This window comes from Phocoena sinus, chromosome X, assembly GCF_008692025.1.
Source record: "Phocoena sinus isolate mPhoSin1 chromosome X, mPhoSin1.pri, whole genome shotgun sequence".
Lineage (NCBI taxonomy): Eukaryota > Metazoa > Chordata > Mammalia > Artiodactyla > Phocoenidae > Phocoena > Phocoena sinus.
This window is the reverse complement of record NC_045784.1, coordinates 13,221,478-13,243,905: the sequence shown is the minus strand read 5'-3', so window position 1 is coordinate 13,243,905 and position 22,428 is coordinate 13,221,478. Positions and strand designations below refer to the sequence as shown.

At 42.9% G+C, this 22,428-nt stretch overlaps 1 protein-coding gene across 2 annotated transcripts in view; it reads right to left on the bottom strand.

Moving 5' to 3' along the window:
• The window catches only part of GRPR (gastrin releasing peptide receptor), a 98,179-nt gene that overhangs the window by 59,576 nt on the left and 16,175 nt on the right, over window positions 1-22,428 (bottom strand). Inside the window, exons 2-3 of one of the 2 annotated variants that reach the window (XM_032620611.1) lie at window positions 8,700-9,051; window positions 6,903-7,282 (exon numbers count right to left, since the gene is read on the bottom strand). In XM_032620611.1, the coding sequence (XP_032476502.1) occupies window positions 6,903-7,282; window positions 8,700-9,051 (732 nt within the window). Of the gene's footprint in view, window positions 1-6,892; window positions 7,283-8,699; window positions 9,052-22,428 lie in introns of those variants that run through there. The other variant, XM_032620610.1, reaches the window with a different exon arrangement.

Here is a 22,428-nt window from a genome sequence, read left to right as displayed (position 1 = left end):
AGATCGCCAAGATACAGTGTGTAGTGAAGCAAGCAAGAGGCAAAACAATGCATATAATATGCTACCATTTCTGTAAAATGTAAAACGGTGGTGGGATACAGGAAAACACATATTTGTATTTATTTGCATATGCACAAATAATGTTCAGGGGTATACACATGTAAGGAACTGATAACAGTGGCCACCCTTTGGAGGAAGGTGGTGATGGATGCTGAGAACTGTGAGGACAGGGGACTGCAGTAGCCTAGTGTCTTTTCACTGAATACCTTTCTGTGTTTTCAATTTTGAATCATGAGAATGGCTTACTTATTCAAAAGTTAAATACGTATTTTAAAAGTTTAATGAAACAAAACTCTCACGTTCTAAGGAACCCCCTAGGGTGCTTTAAAATGCAGATTTTTAGGCCACGCCCTCAGATGGTCCAGAATCAACAGGGATCGAACTGGGGAATCTGCCTTTTGCGACAAGCAGCCTGGGTGCTTCTGGTGTACTGATAGATGGTTCTGGAACCAAGGAACTATGGGGCATATAGCCACAGACTACATTCATGCAACATCTATATTTTTATTGAACACTGCATACATGCATCTGTCCATTTCATAAATTATGCTTTATTATATTAAGAAATAAAACACATTTCTTATCTTCTGTGACTTGAATATTCAGCTTACTACGCTGGATTTGACTTAATGTCATACAGACCAGGTACAATGTGATAGCACTGGGAACATTTCTTGAAAAATAAGAGTACAATCAATGAGCACGATTCATAGACAAAATTTTACATGGTCACACAGTTAAGTTTGCACATTTAAAAGGATCTGAATCATTCACATTATTATTGTGAATTTCTTATAAATAATTCATTACTCTAAGGAGTCTGGGCAAATCCAAGCCATGACATTATTTATACTAAGTACCACACCTGGAACTTGTTCCGAGTTATTTAATACAGAGCACATTTTTAATGTAATAAATATTTACAGTTAATAGTAACAAGTACAATTATAATTTACAAAATATGAGTATAATATTTAAAACAAAATGGAAAATGACATTAAAGAAGTTTGTGCCAGGTATTTTTACAACTCACTAAATTGACCATTTCAACAAACTTTATTACCCAAAACCCTGCTGACTCGGATGCAAAAAGGTCATGTTTGAATCAGTTAAGCCCAAATTAAAGGAAAAAACATTTTTAAAGAAAATCAGTTTAACTTTCTTAATGTTGTACATGGTCAATATTGATATATCAATATCAGTAGCTAAAATTGAAGCAAAGTGATGAAAAATTTAGATTCACAACAGGCCCAAATTATATAATGTACTTTGAACACTGAACTCCTGGATTATACCAAAATTTTCAAGCTTGTCTGGGAATTAATGAGGTGTTCAGTGTGTGAGGTTTTACTATCCATTAAAATGATCCTTTTAAAAGACCATAAAATTACGTGAGTCCTTCCATGGCATTATATAGCTCTGGGAATGAAATTTAAATTTGGGTAAAAAAAGGAAAATAATCTTATTTTCTAGAACATGAGCTCAGAGAGAGCAGAGAGACAGTGATGTCTGGGATTATAACAGGGCACTTGGGGCTGGGCACTCAGATAGCTAGGTCCATACCTGAGCCCATGACTTGGCCCCTTAGTCCAGGAGATCGTTTTCTATTCAAGGCTATTCATGTAGCCTGCATCTCCAGACTCCAGGAAACCATCCACTGTCATATCTTACTCTTTTGAGGGGGAAGTGGGTGGTTCCACCTCTTCCTGACACCTTTTCGCCAACTAATCCTGATTTGAAGAAGGATGCCTGGACTGATTCCTCTCACTGGGGTCCTCTCTCTGAACATGGCACTTCACCAAGGTTTTTTTCTCCTCAGTTAATCACATAACCAGGTGGGAAATTCTTCCCAGGGCCTTCGATTGCAACTGAATTGTGTCTCTGGGGCTAACTGAACTAAGGGACCTCCTTGCCCACCTACTTTGTGCTGCATTTCAGCCTCTGCCTGCAGTGAGTCCTTAACTTATATGCTTAGAAACATCTTCGATGCTCTTTGTGCATATTCTTTGACTTTATCACTAGTTCAGGCCTTTGGACAAAATCTAGAGTAGGGAACAGGACGGTCTATTATGTTCCATGGACTGAGTTTCTCACGTGGGCTGGATTTGGGAAGCAACGCTGAGCAGTGGACTGGACGAGGACGTAAGAGAGATGCAGGCCCAGGTTAATGCTCTGTCATTCAGCTGTGCCATGTGGCCTTGGCATCATCTTCTGAATGCTCTCCAAGGTGCTGGTTAGGATGAACAGCAATGTGCTCAGCACTGCATGTGGCACGTCCTGGGGGCTTGGGGAAGTTGAGCCCCTTCCTTCCAGCACTTCTAGAGCCACAGGACTCCATTCAGACGCGGAATGCCGTTCCCAATAGTATGCCTCTCCTGAGGCAACCATCGACAACTCCATTCACTCCCTCGTGCCCAGTTAAACAGAGTCACTTGCGGGGGCAACAGACTATCCTGTAAACTGGGGTGGCGACGATCAGCACTGTTCTTCAAAAGCACAGAATGGACCATGAGAATGAATGAGATCAGGTTACATTGAACCATATGAAATCATCTTTTTTAACGTCAGTCTGGTCCCATACCCACACTTTCATGCTTCGGCCTCATAGTTCCCTGGGCCTTTTAATCTAATAGTGAATGGTCACTAGTCAATGTCATTTACAAATTTCCACAGTAAAGGATGTAAAGCAGCTCTCTGGTCAGCAGCGAAGGCTTGGATTAGATGAGGCAATGTAGACCATGAACACTAGGTCAATGCAAAGTATATTTTGAATTAATTGTGACTATGTAATATTTTAACCGAGGGGCTCTTCAACTTTTTAAAAATTTAGATAAATTCCACCAAATGCATTTCTGATGTGAACTTTCACGTGAGAAAAACTTGTTCTCAGTGTGCGGTTTGTTGATTGCTCCTAAAAAAGGGTGTCTTTGAAGGCCAAATATCACGGTAAGAGATTGCTTGATATTACAGTGTTTGTGTTTGGCGTGTATGTGTGTCAGGGGCGGGGGGCGGAGTTGTCGAGGTTGGGGCTGAGAGAAGTGACCATCCAGATACAGAATGAAGTAGAGCTTGTTAGGGCTCGGTTTCATTGACTAGCTCACACAAAGCCTGGTCCCAGGAGAGTGACTAATTCCTTTGTTTTCAGCTGTTAATCCATTTTATGAAAATTCAGCCAAATATTAGACGAATGTTTCAAATGTGCTCCATTCCTCTCAGCAACGCAGGGTTAATTCTAAGCTACTCTTTAATGGGAGCTCCTTCCTGGTGTGGGTGTGAAGGGCTCAAATGGCAAGAAAGTTTGCACCTCCCCATCTCATCACAACACCGTATGTACAATTATTCCACTCTCATACAGTCAGGTTCCCGGGGCCATCGTTTCTATGTGGCTCCTGGGGAAAGTGACTTAGCCACCTTGCAGTCCACAGATTGAGGGTGTCATTCAACTTGTAGTCCCCAAACAAAGCTAATCACTATTACCAGAAGCTACTTGGCACGTGAGTAGACTCCGAAACCAGTAACCAACGGCTACTTGGGCACAAACGAAGACTTTATAACTTAAGTGCGCCCATGTCTTGTGGACAAGTTTATTTATTTTTATTTAACGTATATTTTCATAACAAGCTGAACTTGGTCTGTGTGAAGTAGCCTCTAAACTGTTTATTTATCTAAGGGCTCTCCATCCTTCAAGATGAACCCAAGTTGTTTGTGGGGCAAAGCAGGGAAATCCAGGGCTTATTAATGAGGCGGAAGGCCAGGTTCAGTGGGGGAGTGAGGGCAGCCAGAAGAACAGGGTTCAGCCATCTGCACTTATGGGGAATCATCACGTCAACAACAGGGCGGGGCCGGGATCTCTTGCTGTGGAAAATCCCTCCGAGCAGCAGCCGTTGGTGGGAAGACTGCTTTGTTTATTGCTTAATCTGTCACTGTTGAGCTGCCTGCCTCAGGGAGGCTCAATTTAAGATAGATTGAAAGGTAGTGTCTGAATAAACTGAATAAACACAGATGGTTTTCCACAGCCAAAATTGATTTTTTTTTTTTCCCTCACCAAAGACATTAGCTCTAAACGTGATTATCTTTGGAGGCGAGGAGTGAAATGTCTTAGCTCCAGCCGCTGCCACACTCAGCCCTAACAGAGAGGTGATACCACGTGTGGGCTTGGGTCTCCCTCACCGTGATTTTAGGTTCCGGAGGTGAAATAAAAATTTTGACTTCCCTAAAGAAGGGCCCGGCTGAGTTCATCCCAGTGAGAAAGTTGGAGTCAATCCATCAGTTGATTCACAAAATAATTTGATCAGTCCTCTAGGTCACTGGCTGGCAAAGGCCTCCTCCAATCTTTTCACTGAAGAGTCTCAAAGAGGTGATAAGATTTGCCTAAGGACACACAGCTAGACCCAGACATCGATCTCCTGTTTATTCAGAAACTAGAAAGGAGGCCAGACACAGTCTATGCCATGATGTTAACTGAGGGAGGCATTAAGATAGGTCCTACTCCCAAAATGTCTTCGGAAGCAGGGAGATCAGAGATGCTTGAACAAGTCATGCTAGGAACCCAGAATGCTATGCACTTTAGCAACTAACTAGGTATGGAGTCACTTATACTCAAGAGTTTTGAAGAAAGCCAAGGGTAAAATTGTGGAACAGCAGTTCAAGATAACAGGTGCGTGGAGGTTGAAGAAGTGTTAATAGGAAAGGTACTCTTTGTACAAGGAGGAGATTGAGCAAGGTGTTTTCTTCTATCTCTTTCAGCTCTAATTACAAAACATAACAAGCTAACGGGATATCATTCATACAAATTATTCAAAGCAATGGAATTGTCTGTCTCCTTCCATTCCACTATTGGGAACATGCGTGTAGAATGGTGGTTGAAGGATTTCTCAAGAGGAGTTGCTGCAAAGGTGGCAGAAGTGGGACACCTGTGAGTAGGTGGCTACATACATGCTTAAGAGACAGAAATCGAAACAATGATGGGGCTCAGAGGATCTCAGCAATAGAAGGGACTGTCCTCTCATTCTAGAGATTTAAAAAAATGATAGCCATATATATATATACATATATATATGTGTATATATATGTATATATATATACACACACACACACACACACATATATGACAGAGTTGGGATGTCAAGCTAAAAATCTTGGTTCTTTCAGCTATACTACCTGTCTTCTTTTCAAACTGTCCCACGTAATTATGGAGCACCGGGAAAGCAGGTGTGTATGGTATGTAAGTGCATGTAGCAAACAGAAGTGCAAAGGTTCACTCCAGCTAATACAATTATAAATACCGATCTTTACAACAGTCTTGGTCCCAACTGCTAAAGCTCTGTAGACAGTGAGCACTTCCTTGTATCAAGACACAAAAATCTTATAAAACTCTCATGTGGAAGAGAGCTGACTGTTCTATCTCACCTGGATAGAGAAAACCAGAACTAAAACTGTCTTAGTGGGTAAGGGCTACACATGAGGGCACATTTGCAGAATTTGGATTTATCTGAAAGTGGGGTAACACATTTGCAATCTGTCAGAATTGGCCTGTCCTTGAGTCAAGAAAAACTTGATTCAGGGTATCTAAAGAAAGAGAGTCAAATCCTTTTACTCACTTAGAAAACAAAAAAGATTTAAGTCCAGTATTTTTCTGCACATGGGCTGTTTCATAAATACTCTTTATAAGTAGAAACTTAATGTATCTGTAGCTGTCTTTCAATCAGTTCTTAAAGCTGAGACCTCCCCCCACAACTTTCTTACACATACTGAGACAGAAACACATATTACTGACATTGAATTCATTTCCTGCCACAGACTTTAGGTAAAGCAGGCATTAAATGTAAACATGTTTCTATTTCCACTCAAATATGATCCCTTTCTTCTCATGTGAAACTACTTCTTCACTGTAGCAGACAAGGACAGCCAAATAGAAGTAAATACATTTGTCTGAAAACCTATATGCCTAAAATAAATACTATACTTTATGCACTTTTATAAATGTTTGATGAATGGATAGTATGATCAATTTTCCCCGCGAAGGATTTCTCTGATATGGTGGAACCGCACCATGGATGATTGCAATTGGGTAACAGCAAAAAGGACCTGCATTGAGTTAGAATTCGGAGTGTGAGCTATCACTCCCCAGCCACACCTGGACCTCAATATATGTGTCAGTGTGTTTGGTTGTGTTTTTGCCTTAGAATGATGTGGTGAGTGTTTCTCCTATGTCCTCAGCAATGTCTTTTAAAAACAATCGACACTCAGGGATTTGTTTTAAATTGGCTTCCGGTGTTATCAGTTTGGGGACTGTCCCTTATACATGGGACTCGCCTAGGGTTGACTTTTCATATTACAAGTGTAAAAAAAAGTTCCTCTGTTTGTGATTATAAGTATTCCTGAAAAACGACTCAAATCGTATTCTTAAAGCACTGACTTCTGCTTAAAGAAATGACAAAGTGAAGTCTTTCACAGAGTGAACATTCAGTGTACAATTTCTCTGCTATATAAATCTGGTTGTTCATATAGTTTCTATGACTTAGTTGAGCACATCTGTATGTCAGGGTTTAATGCTTAAAATAATGATTTCCTATTTGTTCCCTTTTCTAAAAAAGGGAAAGTTTGCTCTGCGTCAGAAGCAGCATTCACAAGTTGAAATGGAAAACACACGCCTTGATGGGCCTTTCCAACATAATGGTGACCCATTTGGGCCTCCCCCCAGCCCGCCCACATCGCTCGTGAGCCTGCCAAAGGGTCTTCGGAGGGTACAGAGACAACAACAGAGGCGAGGGTTCCTTACCAGCCATAAGGCAAAACCAGGAGTCCCTAGGGGGCAGGGTCAAGGGTCAGTCTAGACGTACCCCTCGTGACAGATGTTTCCGTTGATGAGGCTGAAGGTGGCCGCGGAGGGTGTGGTGCTCTTGAAGGAGGTCATGCAGGTGGTGCTTCTGCCGGAGCTGTGAGACCGGGTCATCAGGCTGGGCCGGCAACAGAGGAGCTGGGTGTTGAACTGTTTCCTGAAACTCTTGCTCAGCAGGTAGAGGGCAAAGGGGTTCACGCAGGAGTTGGTGAAGGCCAGGAGGCGGGCGCAGATGCTGGTGACGAAGTGGAGCACGGAGGTGTCCACCTCGGAGTAGTGGTAGGAGCGGTACAGGTAGATGACATGGTTGGGGAGCCAGCAGAAGGCAAAGAGACCCACAAACACCAGCACTGTCTTGGCCAGGCGCTTCCGGGATTCGATCTGAGGACAGAGTGACACAGAGGCAAAGATGTGGGCAGAGCAAAAGATGGGGAAAATGAATTAGGGAAATGGACGTGCTCACAAGGCCACAGAAAACAAGTTCAATAGTTCCAATGTGCCTCTGAGCTCTTTAAACAAAGTTGATTACATGCTTGAGTGGACTGCACAATGAAATTCTAGTAAGTGCCCCCTTTGTCCTCAGGAGGGCATTGGTGCAGTTATCAGCCATATGACTTCATGTCTTTCTCGGCTCCACAGTTAATAATTTCTTCTTCCCTCTGATGCTTACAAAAGCAGCCAGCTTTGTTCTTCCTCATTCGCCAAACCAAGATAACTGCCTATTATTTTTTTTACTCTCAAGTTTTTTCTGGCCTATATAACACAGGAAGGGTCTCAGAGAAAAGTGGGCTGAACATCTCCTTTTTTTCCCAGCTCCCTCTGCTACAGCAAGGGGAAACATTGTTCTCTTTAAAGAATCTGGGGTACAATGGATGTTCACCATTGAGAGGTCTTTCAAGCAGGGAGACAGTTTCACTGAGAACTGCCATTTTCCCCCCATAATTGATGAGGGGAAAAAAAGAATTTTAGAGGGTGAAGCCTCTAACTGAGTCAGCTACACGTTTTAAATGGAGGGAGAGTCTTTCTGCTTTTCCATCATAAATACCACATGATCTACATTTGGACTAGAAGACAAAAACTGATGAAGACGACAAAGCCAGAGCCCCTGGTTTCTACCATTTATACCACAGGATGAAATTATGGGGGTGACAGGGGGATTGGGGAAGGGAGCCTAACACATAAGGAGGGCATCCTGCACTCTGGGCCATCTGGGGGTACATGTATCTCTCTTGTGATCCTCCAACAGCCTTACAATATATGGGTTATTACCCTCATCATGGATAAAAAACTGACTCTCAGAAAGGGTAAGTAAGTCAGGAAGCCTGGATTTGAACTCAAACCAATGTGAACCCATCTTAATCAAACTACTGCTTTTTCTTCAACCAGCCTCGTTGTCCTGCCCTTTCTGCTTTATCACATGTGGTAACTGTCTTCCTACCCAAACAATGTGATTGGAGCTTAAAGAAGTCACATCCCTAGGAGCCTCAACATTTTATTTTTTAAAAAACAACAACAGATTTTTCTCAAAAAGAAACCCATACTCCAAAGCTTTCAGGTTCTCCACACCTCGCTAGCCTAGGTCTCTTTAATAGGAGAACCAGATTCTTAAAGAACACCTGCATGCCAAGTCTTCTGAAGCTAGGAGTTCCTGTTTACCATCTGGCCACAGATCACTCACCACTTCTACTGCAGAATCAGGCAACATGACCACCCAAATACTGAACTTGTCAGTGGAGTCCTAAAGAAACGCAAGGAATCAAATCCCCAAGGAGGAAATGAATCACTTCTAAGCACCCACCTGCTTCTTGACGTGTATATTCCCTTCCACGGGTAGATTGTAAGCACTCTGGATCAGATTTTTGGCGATGAAGTAGTAGTAAACAGAGATGATCGACAGCGGGATGATGTAGAAGACCAGGAAGGAAGCCATGGAGTGGATTCTGGGGTGCAGCTCATTAGAGTGTGGGTACGGGGCACAGCTAATGAAGGTCTGGTTGGTGCTTTCCTCGTGGAAGGGATGTAGGTCAGAAAATACAGCCTCTGGGATGGCCAGAAACATGGAGATGATCCAGATCAGTGCGGCTTTGAGGCAGATCTTCATCAGGGCATGAGAGGCCTGGATATCCATTGGCCGGACGATGGCTTTGTACCTGGGGCAGGGAAGAGGGAAGTTATCTATTACTATTATGGGTGCCTGGGCCGGGACTAGGGTGAGGCCAGTGAGGCCCCTGAGGTGCAATACTTAAGGAGGCGTTGACTGTCATGTTCATGCAAGCGCTGACTCTGAACTCACAGCGAGCGCCTCCTTAAATGCTGCACCCCAAGTACCTGGCTCACTTCATCCTAGTCCTGGCCCTGAGGGGTGCTGCTCCCTTCCCCCTGCAGTAATATTCTGCCCACATTCTTTCTTGATTTTAAGAATACTTCTCAGAAAAGCTGAAGCTCCATTTATTTTTCTTCTTAAATCACAGAAATGAATAACAACGCATGTTTAACAAAGGATGCTGGAACAAGAAGGTTGGCTTTTTTTTTTTTTTTTTGGCAAAGCCTTCATTTTGAGTATTCAAATGCAGTTTAGGAAACCTTTAGTCACTGAGTATTTACATAAGCCTCTTTTCTTTTTCAAAGGTTGCAGAACAAATAGTCCGCTGAAAAAGTCACACACAGAAGCATCCGTGTAATTAACAAATGAATCTCCCCGCCCCCCCCCCACTCTCTTTCAGCCTTATCTTCTCTTGCAATATTTAGGTCCTTCCTGGTTTCTGTGCTACCTGTGCCCCTGTCGTGGGTCGAGTGCTCTGGGAATGAGACATTGAGATGTAGTCAGGAGGACACAGAGTTTATTGTTGATGAACACCTGTGGGGAAAGGGAAGGAGGCAGGACTGGGCAGAGGGAGCTGTCAGACCCTGATGCAGATCTGACAAGGTCTACACCAACCAAGGTGACCAACCATCCTAGTTTGCCTGGGCATTTCCCAGTTTTAGCACTGAAAGTTCTATGCCCTGGGAAACTTCTCACTCCCAGTGACCGTGACAGCTGGTCACCCTACAACAGCCCAATGGGAAGCTCAGGAGCAAAGATTGCCCAATGAAGGGGTCCTGTCTTCGTGGAAATGGCCAAGCCCTTGCATCGTCACCTGGCTTGGTCGCTGGCTGGGGCCACCCAAAAAGAAGGTGACCTCAGTTGCTACCTGGTTCTGTCACTAGGCAGGAGCTGCCCAAGAAGAGCATGACCGTAGCTTGAAAGGTGAAGCGGACCCAGAAGGAGCTGAGAGCTGAACAGCAAGTCTTTCCTTCAAGGGAGGTCTGAGCAGAGCATCTCCACGCCTGCTACAACTCCCCATACAACGCCTAGCACAGTGGGCCACACACTTATTTTGGGTCCACCTGTTGAGAACCCACTAGAGGATGAACCTTTGGTGGGCAAAGACTGGGTCTTTTTCTATCTTGGTATCTGCCAGCACTGCGATTTGCACACATGGCACAAACATTTGTTCTACTGCACAAGAGCTACTATAGTGTAGAAGGTAATATGAGTTGGGACCACCTAAATGTGAGGGTGTTCATTGTTGAAAACGCCGTGCTGACACTGGGTTCTACCTGTGATACTCTTCTATATAGTGGACTTCAGTGAGAAAGGAACAGTTATTTCCACTTATTTCCATGTTGATTAAACCTCCACTGAGTTACCACTCCTGGCTGCACTCTGACTCCTCGCTCACTTTCTGCGTCCCTCCAGGGAGGGGGAGTGAGTTTTGAGTGGTGAGTTTGGGAAAAAGAACCCAGCATGTGCATTGGGCTTCGAGAGGCCTGTGCTTATCTAAGTGTCCCTGACAAGGGGAGTGGCATATCTAATATAGGAGATCAGAGTGTCTGCAAGTTCATTATTGCTGGGCACCTAGGTCACATTCTCCAAACAGCTTTATCAGATATAGAAGCAACTATTTCTATTGTCATCTGTCTTATTTCTATATCTAGTTCTCTGTTCCCACTTCAGGTAGGGGAGAAAAGGTGACTATTTATCAGATATCCCCAACACTCCAGAACAACACTGTAGTCCTGCTTCTGTGTACCCGGGTTTGCTTTTCCGTCCATAATTTGTATTAGTGCATTTAAAACAATTACAGGGACTTCCCTGGCTGTCCAGTGATTAAGACTCCGCGCTTCCAATGCAGGGGAGGGGGGCGGGATCAATCCCTGGTCCGGGAACTATGATCCCACATGCCACACGGCATGGCGAAAAAAACAAAACAAACAAACAAAACACTTATTAAAAAAAAAAATTTCAAAGGCGGTTCTACTGTCCTGTGGTGCTTTCTCTAGTCACTAGTCATTTCAAACATTTTAATTCCTAGTTTAGAATGTAGGCAAGGAATTGATTTTTTTTTTTTTTTTTTTTGCGGTACGCGGGCCTCTCACTGTTGCGGCCTCTCCCGTTGCGGAGCACAGGCTCCGGACGCGCAGGCTCAGCGGCCACGGCTCACGGGCCCAGCCGCTCCGCGGCATGTGGGATCTTCCCGGACCAGGGCACGAACCCGTGTCCCCTGCATCGGCAGGCGGTGTCTCAACCACTGCGCCACCAGGGAAGCCCGGAATTGATATTTTTAATGAAAGATATGTGAATATCCTCAGCCAGAGATGTATATGACTAAAGATATCTCTGATAAATCCATTAGAGATAAACTGGTAGTTATGACTTCCATGTGCGTTTTCTGGCAGATAGCAGTCACAAGTACCATTAACTCTCCAAGGGAAGGTGATTCCCTCAGGCATGAAGCAGAAACCAGAGCGAATGGCTTACCTCCTTCTCTCTTGGGAGTCTTCTATTCCTAAGTGCAAAATGCCATGGGAACTATTGAGCTACTATTTCAAATTCACAACTTTTAAAACATAAAAGATAGTATAAAATATTTCTTTTATAGCTTTGCCAGAGAAATAATTTGAATCTAAATCTAAATAAGCCTCTAGATCTATGTACCAGTTTTCAAGAAATGTGGGGATAGAAGAACCTGCTAGATGATGCAGTCAGTCAAATCCTGAACTGGAAAATTCTACAGGAATAATGACCCCATTTTTTCAACAAATATATGGCATAGAAGAGCAGAGAAAATGGTTTATAGACTGACTGATATCAGTGCAATATTTAGACTCCTTTTGGATTTTGATCCAAACCAAACAACCATAAAAAAATATTTTTGAGACTATTGAAGAAAATCAAATATAGATTTAGTACTGGTGATATCAAGGAATTATCTTTAATGTATTAAGTATAATAGTGGTATTGTGGTTCTGTGCTTTTTAAAAATCTTTATTTATTAAAAACACACCCTAGGTGTTCCCTGGTGGCGCAGTGGTTAGGAATCCGCCTGCCAACGCAGGGGACACGGGTTTGAGCTCTGGTCCGGGAAGATCCCACATGCTGCGGAGCAACTAAGCCCATGTGCCACAACTACTGAGCCTGCGCTCTAGAGCCCATGCTCCGCAACAAGAGAAGCTACTGCGATGAGAAGCCCGCGCACCGCAACGAAGACCCAACGCAGCCAAAAAAAACCCCCCAAAACAAAAACACACCCTAAAATATTTATCAGTGAAATAATATAATGTCTAGGGTTTGCTTTAAAATACTCATATATATTCATATATCATTTGTACAATTAAAAAATAAGTAAAAATGCATTGCCAACAGTTTTCTATTATGAAATATTCATAAAATATCAAAGAAATTACAGAAATCCCATTTACTAAGCTCTTGCCTTGTGCCAAGCAGAGAATAGCATTGAAATGATCTCATTTATGTTCCAGACAACTCCAACAGGTAGGTGCTATTATCCCCACTCTACAGGCAACAAATTGAAGCTCAGATGGTTTCAGAGGTGGTGAAGTCAATATTCAATTTGGGACCAGCTCTTTTCAGGATAGTACAGCTCTTTAAGAAGAAAGCTCTGGGAAAATCCTTCCTAGAGATAGAAAAATAGAACAGCCATTTCCCAAATGTGTACGGAACATACCAACTGTTCCCTGGAAGTCTAATGGTTCTATAGAGCTTGGAACATAGCAGTCTATATCTTCTGGTTTGGGCTGCTCTGCCTGGAGCTCCCAATGAAGGGAGACCCCACTGGGCGGTTCTTGTTTAAGAGTGATGACTAGTTGGACTAGGATGGATACCAGCCAATAATAATCGAAACCAGCCAATAAACTGCCTGGCCAACTACCAAAGAGTCTCTCTTTCTCTTAAGCATTTAAACTGAAAAATTGAGAGGATGTAGTTAGTCAATCGTAGATGATGGAAATAAAATATTATGATGCTGAGTAAGGGATCAGTGCAAGATGAATAAGCAAAGTAGGTAGAGTGAGACAAAGAGAATCAGGCAGATATAAAAGCAGAAGGAGCTGAGATGATGTGGCTCTAAGTCATACAGAGGGTCCTTGGTTCCTGGCCCACAAACCACTTTTGAATGTCCAAGAGGTGTTCTGTTATAATCTTACAATTCTCCCGTTCCCTTTTCACTTGAGTTAGTTTAAGTGGCAACCATTCTTTGTCAACAAAAGAGCCTTATTTAGAACGATTAGACATGGTGGTCATTTAAAGCCATCATCAGATTTTATTTCCAGGATCATTTCGCATAGATTATCCCCCACTTCTGGTTCTTTGAAAGAAAGAGCTGTCAACTTTCGATTGTACTCAAGAGAGAGACTAGTCTATGTCCTATTCTTAAATTCGCCATCACTTTCTTGCCTCTGCCCTTTCGTCATGCCTGATTCCAGAGTCTCCATTCATCTGAAGCCTGTCCTTCCAAATTCCAGCTTATAAATATCATCTTGAAGCTTTTGCTGATCAACCTAGGCCTCGATAATTCCCGTTCCTTCTCCCAACCTGTCTAATTTTACTCTTCTCGTGTTACGCTTACTCTGCACTACCTTGAATTGCTTGCTAGCTTTCCATTGGCATGTCTTTTCTACCTGACTTTCTCATAAGTTCCTGAGGTCAGAAGCTTATATCTTCTCCTCTTCTCTTCTTTCTGTATCACTGAAAATGCTCCAGGTCCCCTGTTCCTCTTACCACTTATTTCAAAGTCGAGGCTCAGCAAATACTTGCTAATCAATTAAGATTAATAATATGTGACTTGCAGATGTGTCTTTTATTTTCAACTTCTCATAAGTAAGCGACAGCAGATTCACTTTCGCACACCTAGTAAGAGTCATTCTTCCACAGAATGACCAATTCACTTCTCTGACAATATGGGGCCAAAGACAATTGCTTCCCACTTCTGAAAACATCCGGTGCTTCATTTTTCTTATGCAAACACCGGAAAGGTCAAAAACATTCTCTGTGCAAGATTAACGTGTCAAAGGGATTCTTGGCAAGTAGAAGTAGCTGGCTTCCACACCCAGGGTTGGCAACCTTTGCCCACAGAAAGGTATGTCTTTTATTCAAACACGGGCAGTTTGTTTAGTTTTAAGGATCCAGCATTTCAGCCCCTATTTGTTCACAATTACCTACCGAAGTCTGTAGGAATTGTTGAACAACAATATTTTAAAACCTCGATTACAATCCTAATGCACGCTACCTGGAGAGGCCTGAGGTGAAGAGAAGACGAAATGAACTAAATGTTCTCTAGGGTAATTGACACATTGTCGGCATTTAAATTAGAATCCGAATACCTAATAAGATTTGACAAGACTATTAAACATTGGCTTTATTTCCTCCTGAGAATAATGCCAAGAACTTTTCTGAAGAAATGTGAGGCAATTATTAGCTGGTTTGTAAAATGACTGTAGTCCAGAGCAATGGAGTCTTACCTCCTTTGAGCTATTACACTGCAAATGGAGAGTTTGCTGGTCCTTGGTACCCATCAACTGTTATCTTTAGTTATGTAACAGATTATAGTCATCCTTTTCTGTTCTTCTCTCTGGGCCAAATAACTCCAATGCTCTTTTTCACTCCTTCTTAATATACTCCAGTTTCCTTGGGGCTCTAATGTGAATTTGGGAGCAGAGACACCTAGTTCCTAATGGTGATTCTACCCACTAGCTTTATGATCTTGGACAAATCACAGACTCCTTGCACCTCAGTATTCTCATCCCTGAACAGGACATAATTCCTGCAACCTTCAATGTAATAACTGATTCAAGCAAAAATAGTAAAACCACTGAGGGAGAGGTTTTCGGGGAACAAGATATACACATAGTCTCAAAGAGTTTCCCCACAGATTACTATTTAATTACAAAAGGAAAATGCACCTTTATGTTGGGGAGGTCCAGAGGTCACCTCTCTAATCAAGGGGTCAAACCCAGGGCGAACTTCTCCATTAGGCAGGCACGGGTCTGGAGCCCATGATAACTTTAGAGGCTCGGGAAAATGTTTTAATTTCTTTTAAAATCAGGAAAAAAATAAACATAATCCACCTTGGATTATATTTATCTTTGTGCCAATACAACTATAAAATATACTTTTTTATATGTTTTATGGCGAAAGGATCCCATGAAGGTAAAAGTGCAAAGGGCCCAGGAAATTCATAATGTGGCCCTGATCAAACTTAGCATCACTGATAGCAGGACAATCTGCGATCCTGTGCCTCCTATGCAATGCAATGGGAAGGACATAACATTGCCTATGCAGTGTTCTTGTCTCCAATTTTTAACCTGAATCTACTTTGAAGAAACAATCAGACAAATCCACTTCTGGCACATTCTACAAGATAACTGGCTTGGATTCATCAAAACAGTCAACATCATTGTTTTAGATGAATGTAGGGGAGCTACTATTCTACCTTAAAGGAGATTAAAGAGATATAACAAGTAATCTTTTTCACAATATGTCCTATGTCAAATTATTATGTTATACACCTTAAACTTATACAATGTTATGTGTCAATTATATCATAATAAAACCAGAAAAAAAGAGATATAATAACCAAATGCAATGCATATGCCTTGATTTGGTCCTAGATTTAGGGGGCAAAAAAAGCTATAAAAGACATTTTGGGGACAATGGAGGAAATTTGATCATGGATTACACATTACTTGGTATTAAGGAATTATTGTTAATTTCATTGGGTATGATAGCAGCATTGGGGTTATGTAGAAGAGTGTCCTTGTTCTTAGGAAATACACAAACATACTTAGAAGTGAAAGGTCAGGATGTTTGTACCTTACTTTCCAGAGTTCAGCAAAATAAAACAAAACAAACAAATATATATACTAGAGAGACATATAATTATTATATACTTTATATATATATGTGCTACAAAGAGAGTAAGAACAAAATCTAGGAAATGTTCATTGTGGAATGTGGGTGGGTATTACACAAGAGTTCATAAACAGGTTGGGGAGAAAACTTACTCTAAAATATAGAATTTTTAAAAGATGAGCAAGTAGTAAAATAATAATCTTAAGATAATGTAGTATATATTTTATTAACAGTAAATGCTGTTGTCATGGGAAAAACTTTATTATAATTATAATTTCAATGGGATTGAATGTGTCATATCTGATTAGCGACTCTACCAGGAATGAGGGAAGTGTCTTCTCTGCTATGTTCATATTGTTCTCTTGGAGTTGCAATTTTAGTATCATCTACAATCTGTGGGGTTTTGTTTTGCTCTGTTTTGTTTTGGCAGGAATATTTTTAAGCTAACGTTCATTTAGGGAGGTTAATTAAAACTAGATCATGCACAAGCAGATGTCAGTCTGTAATGCCTCTCCATTAGCTGAAAGTGCAGGGAAGAGTAAGGTCATTGTTGAGACTTGTACATGGCGGGAACCCCACTCCTGCTGCCTGAGCTGCACATGACAAGGGACCCTCTGACGTGGACTCAGTGACAGGTTGAGCCTCAATTTGGATACTACACAGTATTAACTTTTAATTCATCCTTATTTTTAAATAAAAATCAAAATAAGTAGAAGTGAACTCCACTTTGGGGTCCATTGTCCCAGAACACACTTTCCAGAAAATTTAGCTAAGGTTTCAGGGGGCTTTCTAAGGGTCTGCAGTGAAGACCTTCTTGTCGCCGGAAGAGGGGAGCTTAAAACTCAGACCAAGACAGAGGATCAAGATCCACATTACAAAGTGTACTCATATTTTTTCTTATTTTCTTCAGAGAGATCCAGATACAGATCGTGGATCCACGCAGGACCACCTCTGAGTAAAATCCTGAAGTTACACCTTTGTGAATCAAAATTTCCCCTCCATTGTGTTCTCCCCCTGTAGGAGCCCACTGTCTCCCTGCTTTGAGGAAGGGAGTGTGTATCAGTCATTTGCTCTTTAGTATGGATTCAAGTCAATGAGATGACCTTCCTGTATGTAGAGTTCTACCTCTGATTATATAAGGAAGGCTCTGTTTCCCAATCAAGGTATTTTTGTTTATTCCTCCATCCAGCAGATGGAAGAGACATTTGGGGTACAATGGATGCAGGCAGTTAGACTTCTAAATATTTACTTTCTTCAAAGGCTTACTCTGTAACTATCATGTGGGGATTCTTTCTTGTAACAGATTGCGGAGGAACAAGACCATTTTGTACCTGGGTTTCAATTAGATTGATTCTGTTAAAAACAACAACAATAATAATAGCTAAAACTTACTGGAGACTTCCTGTGGATCAGGTAACTAAGCTATGAATTTTGTTTAAAATGTTGCTTTTTATCCTCACAACAGTTCTAGTAGTAAAATAATATGTGGCAGGTACTAGTATTATTGCTCTTTTACAGATGAGGGAAATGATGTGAAGTACGCTTTCCACGGCCATCAGTGCTAAGCAGTGGAAACAAGATTTGAGCCCATGCAGGCTCTCCCCTAAGCCTCTACCACCAGGCCCTACTGCTTCCTATAATGATGGTCCTGTGGTTGACCAGGCAACCTGGGCTTTCTAGTGTAGGGGAAGAAAAATCATTTTCCCTCTACCCTTCTAGGTTCTTGACTAAGACCCCATACAATAAAAGGCAGCTTAACAGGAGAAAAACAAACAGAAGTTTAATAACATGTATACCTCCTTGACAACATGGGAGAGACCCAGAAAAACTGAGTTAACTCCCTGAAAAGACCCGAGCCATCACCTTAAATACCATCTTCAGCTAAAGACCAAAGAAGTGGGTGAGGGCTTCCCTGGTGGCGCAGTGGTTGAGTCCGCCTGCCGATGCAGGGAACACGGGTTCGTGCCCTGGTCCGGGAGGATCCCGTATGCCGCGGAGTGGCTGGGCCCGTGAGCCACGGCCGCTGGGCCTGCGCGTCCGGAGCCTGTGCTCTGCAACAGGAGAGGCCGCAGCAGTGAGAGGCCCGCGTACCGCAAAAAAAAAAAAAAAAAAAAAAGAAGTGGGTGGGGGAGCCAGTCCTAGGAGGTTACCAGGCAAAGAACAGTAAAGTATAAGCTCATTCTACAGATTTCAGTCCATGCCTTCTACATTGATAAGTTTCTAGAGATTTAGAGTCATCCTCTTTTTCCTGGTACCAAAAGGGAGACACCCTTACAAATGGAGATTTCCCTTATAAATGTAAATGTTTCCTATAACAGGGTAACTTCTACTCAGTTTTTAGAGCTTCTCCTATATGTGCTATTTTCTTTTTAAATTTTTATTTATTTATTTATTTTTGGCTGTGTTGCGTCTTCATTGCTGCACGCAGGCTTTCTCTGAGGCGAGCAGGGGCTACTCTTTGTTGCAGTGCGTGGGCTTCTCATTGCAGTGGCTTCTCTTGTAGTGGAGCATGGGCTCTAGGCGCATGGGCTTCAGTAGCTGTGGCACGTGGGCTCAGTAGTTGTGGCTCGCAGGCTCAGTAGTTGTGGCACCCGGGCTTAGTTGCTCCATGGCATGTGGGATCTTCCCGGACCAGGGCTCGAACCCGTGTCCCCTGCATTGGCAGGAGGATTCTCAACCATTGTGCCACCAGGGAAGTTCCTATGCTATTTTCTTAAAGAATAAAAAAAAAAAGCCGAAAATTATCCTTATGCCAATGAGGCACATTTTGGGGCAAATTCTGCTCCCCTTTACTGGTATTGGAACTAAGGAAGAAAACCAAAGAAAGGATCAGAGTGTCTCTTCCCTGCCTGCTGCAGCCATGGGGAAAGTAGTATCTTTCTAGACAGACACAAAATTTTTATTCTTCCTCCTTGAGTCTGTTATACCTAATCTCCTGCATTTTCACCCCCATATATACACCCTGAAGTTCTCTGTGGCCTGAGGCCAAGAGTGAGGTCTGGACTCTTTCATATATTCAGAACTCGCAGGGCTTAAAGAGGCCATCTCAGTGAGACACTGGAGCAGAGGTAAAAAGGCATCAGGGAAGGACTAAAAACCAAAGGCTGGAAGGAGGCTAGAGAAAGAGCCAATGACATGGGGAAGGTTTCAGAAGTGTAGGGCTCTGAGGGATGTAGAAGCTGAGGTATAAAATGGGAAGACAAACACAGGCAACTGTTGGACATCTGATGGTGCTCTGGCAGAAAGAGTTGAGCAACTATTGACCCTTGGGCCCAAACTGGGTTTCAGCAGGATGATCTAATTCCAAAGCTCAGTGCTAATCCTGTAAGGAGCCCATCAGAAGGGGTATAAACAGGATGAAATATTACAGTTGCCAGAGGGTATGTTTAAAACGACAAAGGAAAGCAGCAACCCAGTTAAATTTCAGTAGGTGTGCAAACATCCTGGCACAAGTTGTTCGAAGGCCATTCCTCAAAAATGTTACGGAGGTGTCTTCCCTGGTGGCGCAGTGGTTGAGAGTCCGCCTGCCGATGCAGGGGACGCGGGTTCGTGACCCGGTCCGGGAAGATCCCACATGCCGCGGAGCGGCTGAGCCCGTGAGGCATGGCCACTGGGCCTGCGCGTCCGGAGCCTGTGCTCCGCAACGGGAGAGGCCACAACAGTGAGAGGCCCGCGTACCGCAAAAAAAAAAAAAAAAAAAAAAAAAAATGTTACGGAGAGAGGAACATATATTTATAACTTGTTAGAATTTTTCAGCAATTTATTTATTTATTTATTTTTTCTTTTCCTGTGGTACGCGGGCCTCCCACTGCCGCGGCCTCTCCCGTCGCGGAGCACAGGCTCTGGACGCACAGGCTCAGCGGCCATGGCTCACGGGCCCAGCCGCTCCGCGGCATGTGGGATCTTCCCGGACCGGGGCACGAACCCGCGTCCCCTGCACCAGCAGGCGGACTCCCAACCACTGCACCACCAGGGAAGCCCTCAGCAATTTATGAGCCAAGAAATTTGAAGAACGTTTATAAATCCCATCTCAAATTATAGTTACGCGGCCTGCATTTACTCTACTGCGTGGCATAGAAGATACACAGAGAATCGGGAAAAAAATCACAAAGACAGAAAAAAAAAATCACCCATGCTCTAGCGTGGAGGGTATAGTAGACTCTGGGTAATTAATTGTCTATATAAATTGTCATTCACCCCCAAACAGACCCTGAGACAAGGATTTAGGTGCATGTAGTTTATTTGGGAGGGGCTCTCCGGAAGCACAGGGAGGGAGTGGGGAAGTGGCACAGGGAGCGGATGAAATGCAATATAGGGTACCACACGGGGCAACTGGAGCACAGGCCAGTTGGGGACCCCCTGAGAGACTGTGGTGAGCACATTCCAGAACTTGCCACCAAGGGCCGAGGAGGCTGGGGTGTCTACCCACCGACTCCCATCCCTCTTTGGTCGAGAATTGTCCTGCAGTATTAATTCAGGGCACTCCGGCCTGCCACACACCTTCCCTTGGCCAGGATCACCCTCGGTCAGAGAAACACAGGAAGCCCAGGTCTGTAAGTGACCTCTGGGGTCCACCAACCTCATCCAGTATGTCAGTTCTTCCCCTGGTCCAGTTAAGTTATCAAACATATACAGAAAATGAGACAATTTCAGTTTTTAAATATACTTCAAATTATTGGGGATAAAAATAGAATTTCTGGACTTCCCTGGTGGCGCAGTGGTTGAGAGTCCGCCTGCCGATGTGGGGGACATGGGTTCGTGCCCCAGTCCGGGAAGATCCCACATGCCGTGGAGCGGCTGGGCCCGTGAGCCATGGCCGCTGAGTCTGCGCGTCCGGAGCCTGTGCTCCGCAACGGGAGAGGCCACAACGGTGAGAGGCCCACGTACGGCAAAAAAAAAAAAAAGAATTTCTAAGTTTCTAAATTATCTCAGTAAAATACATTATCTTTTTTTTTATTTCAAAATAAGAATCATTAAAGCTCAAAAATACCATCATGGCATATGAGTCATTGTGGCTAATTATAAAAATTTAAGAGCACTATATCTAAATAACCTTTTGTGAGAGGTTTTATACGTGGAGATATGGTGACCCAACTTTGTAGCTCATTAGGTCTCCTGGCCCAGAAGGCTGATCCTGCCAGCATCACGGAGGTAAATGCTAGTGGTGAAGGAGCCCAAGACAGGGAGAGAGAGGGACTGGAGGGAGACTGGGAGCCCCGTGTTCTACTCCCACTTCCATAATTAGCTATTTCTGTATAAGCAGGCTGTCTCAGTTTCGTTTTCTTTTTCAATTTTTATTTAACCAAAACTTATTAGCACTTATTGTGTGCCTGGTACAGCTCCCAACACTTTTCAAGTGACTGTCCACTAGAACATCAATCAGGTGAGATTTCAACCACACTCTCGTAGCTCGAGCCCTTATGAACAGAAACAACAATCATGCTAATGGTACACTCACTTTTTTGACTGGGAATTCTAACGTTTCATAAAGAAGTCAACACATTATTTCATCTCACCATGACAAAAATTACAACAGTCCTGTGAAATATGAAAAGTAAATGCCCTTATCCCTTTTTACAAAGCAGAAAACTGAGGCTTATAATTTGCCCAAAGTCACACAGTTGACAATTAGAAGAATCAGAGCTCAAACTCAGACATCTCTTCAACAAAATTCAATGCTTTTGAATTTATCCTTACTATGAATAGTGCTCTATTAAATGTGAACCTCCAAAACATAATAGAAGGAAGGAAGGAAGGAAGGAAGGAAGAGGGAAGGAAGAAAGGAAAGAAGGAAGAGGGAGGGAGGGAGGGAAAAAGAGTTTATAAGTCTGTCACCATGAAATTTTGGGGGTATCTTAAGAACCAATTGGAAAAGTTTGCTTTGATTCAGCAAAGACAATGTCAAGGAAGGTGGTCTAGAGGCAGTTAGTTCATTTGAACAACTTTTTTCAGTTAAAAAATTTAATATAAAAGTGTTAACAGTTCATTGTAGAAATTTAGACAGAGAATTCTTAAAAAAAAAAAAAAAAGAAGAAGAAAATCATCCATAAGTCTTACATGTGATGTTTTGATATATTTCTTTCCAACTTTCCTTTGTCTTTTGAACAGAATCCAGAGCATACAATTTGAGATCTTTTTTAGAGTCTATAGCCTAAGCATTTCTGCCTCAAGATGCCCATGACTCCTCTAGCCAGCAGGCGGCGCTCTGCAGATACCAGCTGGCCTCTCTGGGCACCATGTCCATTTAGCTCTGAGGAGCCCTGGTGGTCACTAGAGGACAACGCCCCTGCCTTCACAGATCCCTTCTAGGATTAGCTCCAGCGCAACACGTCCCGTC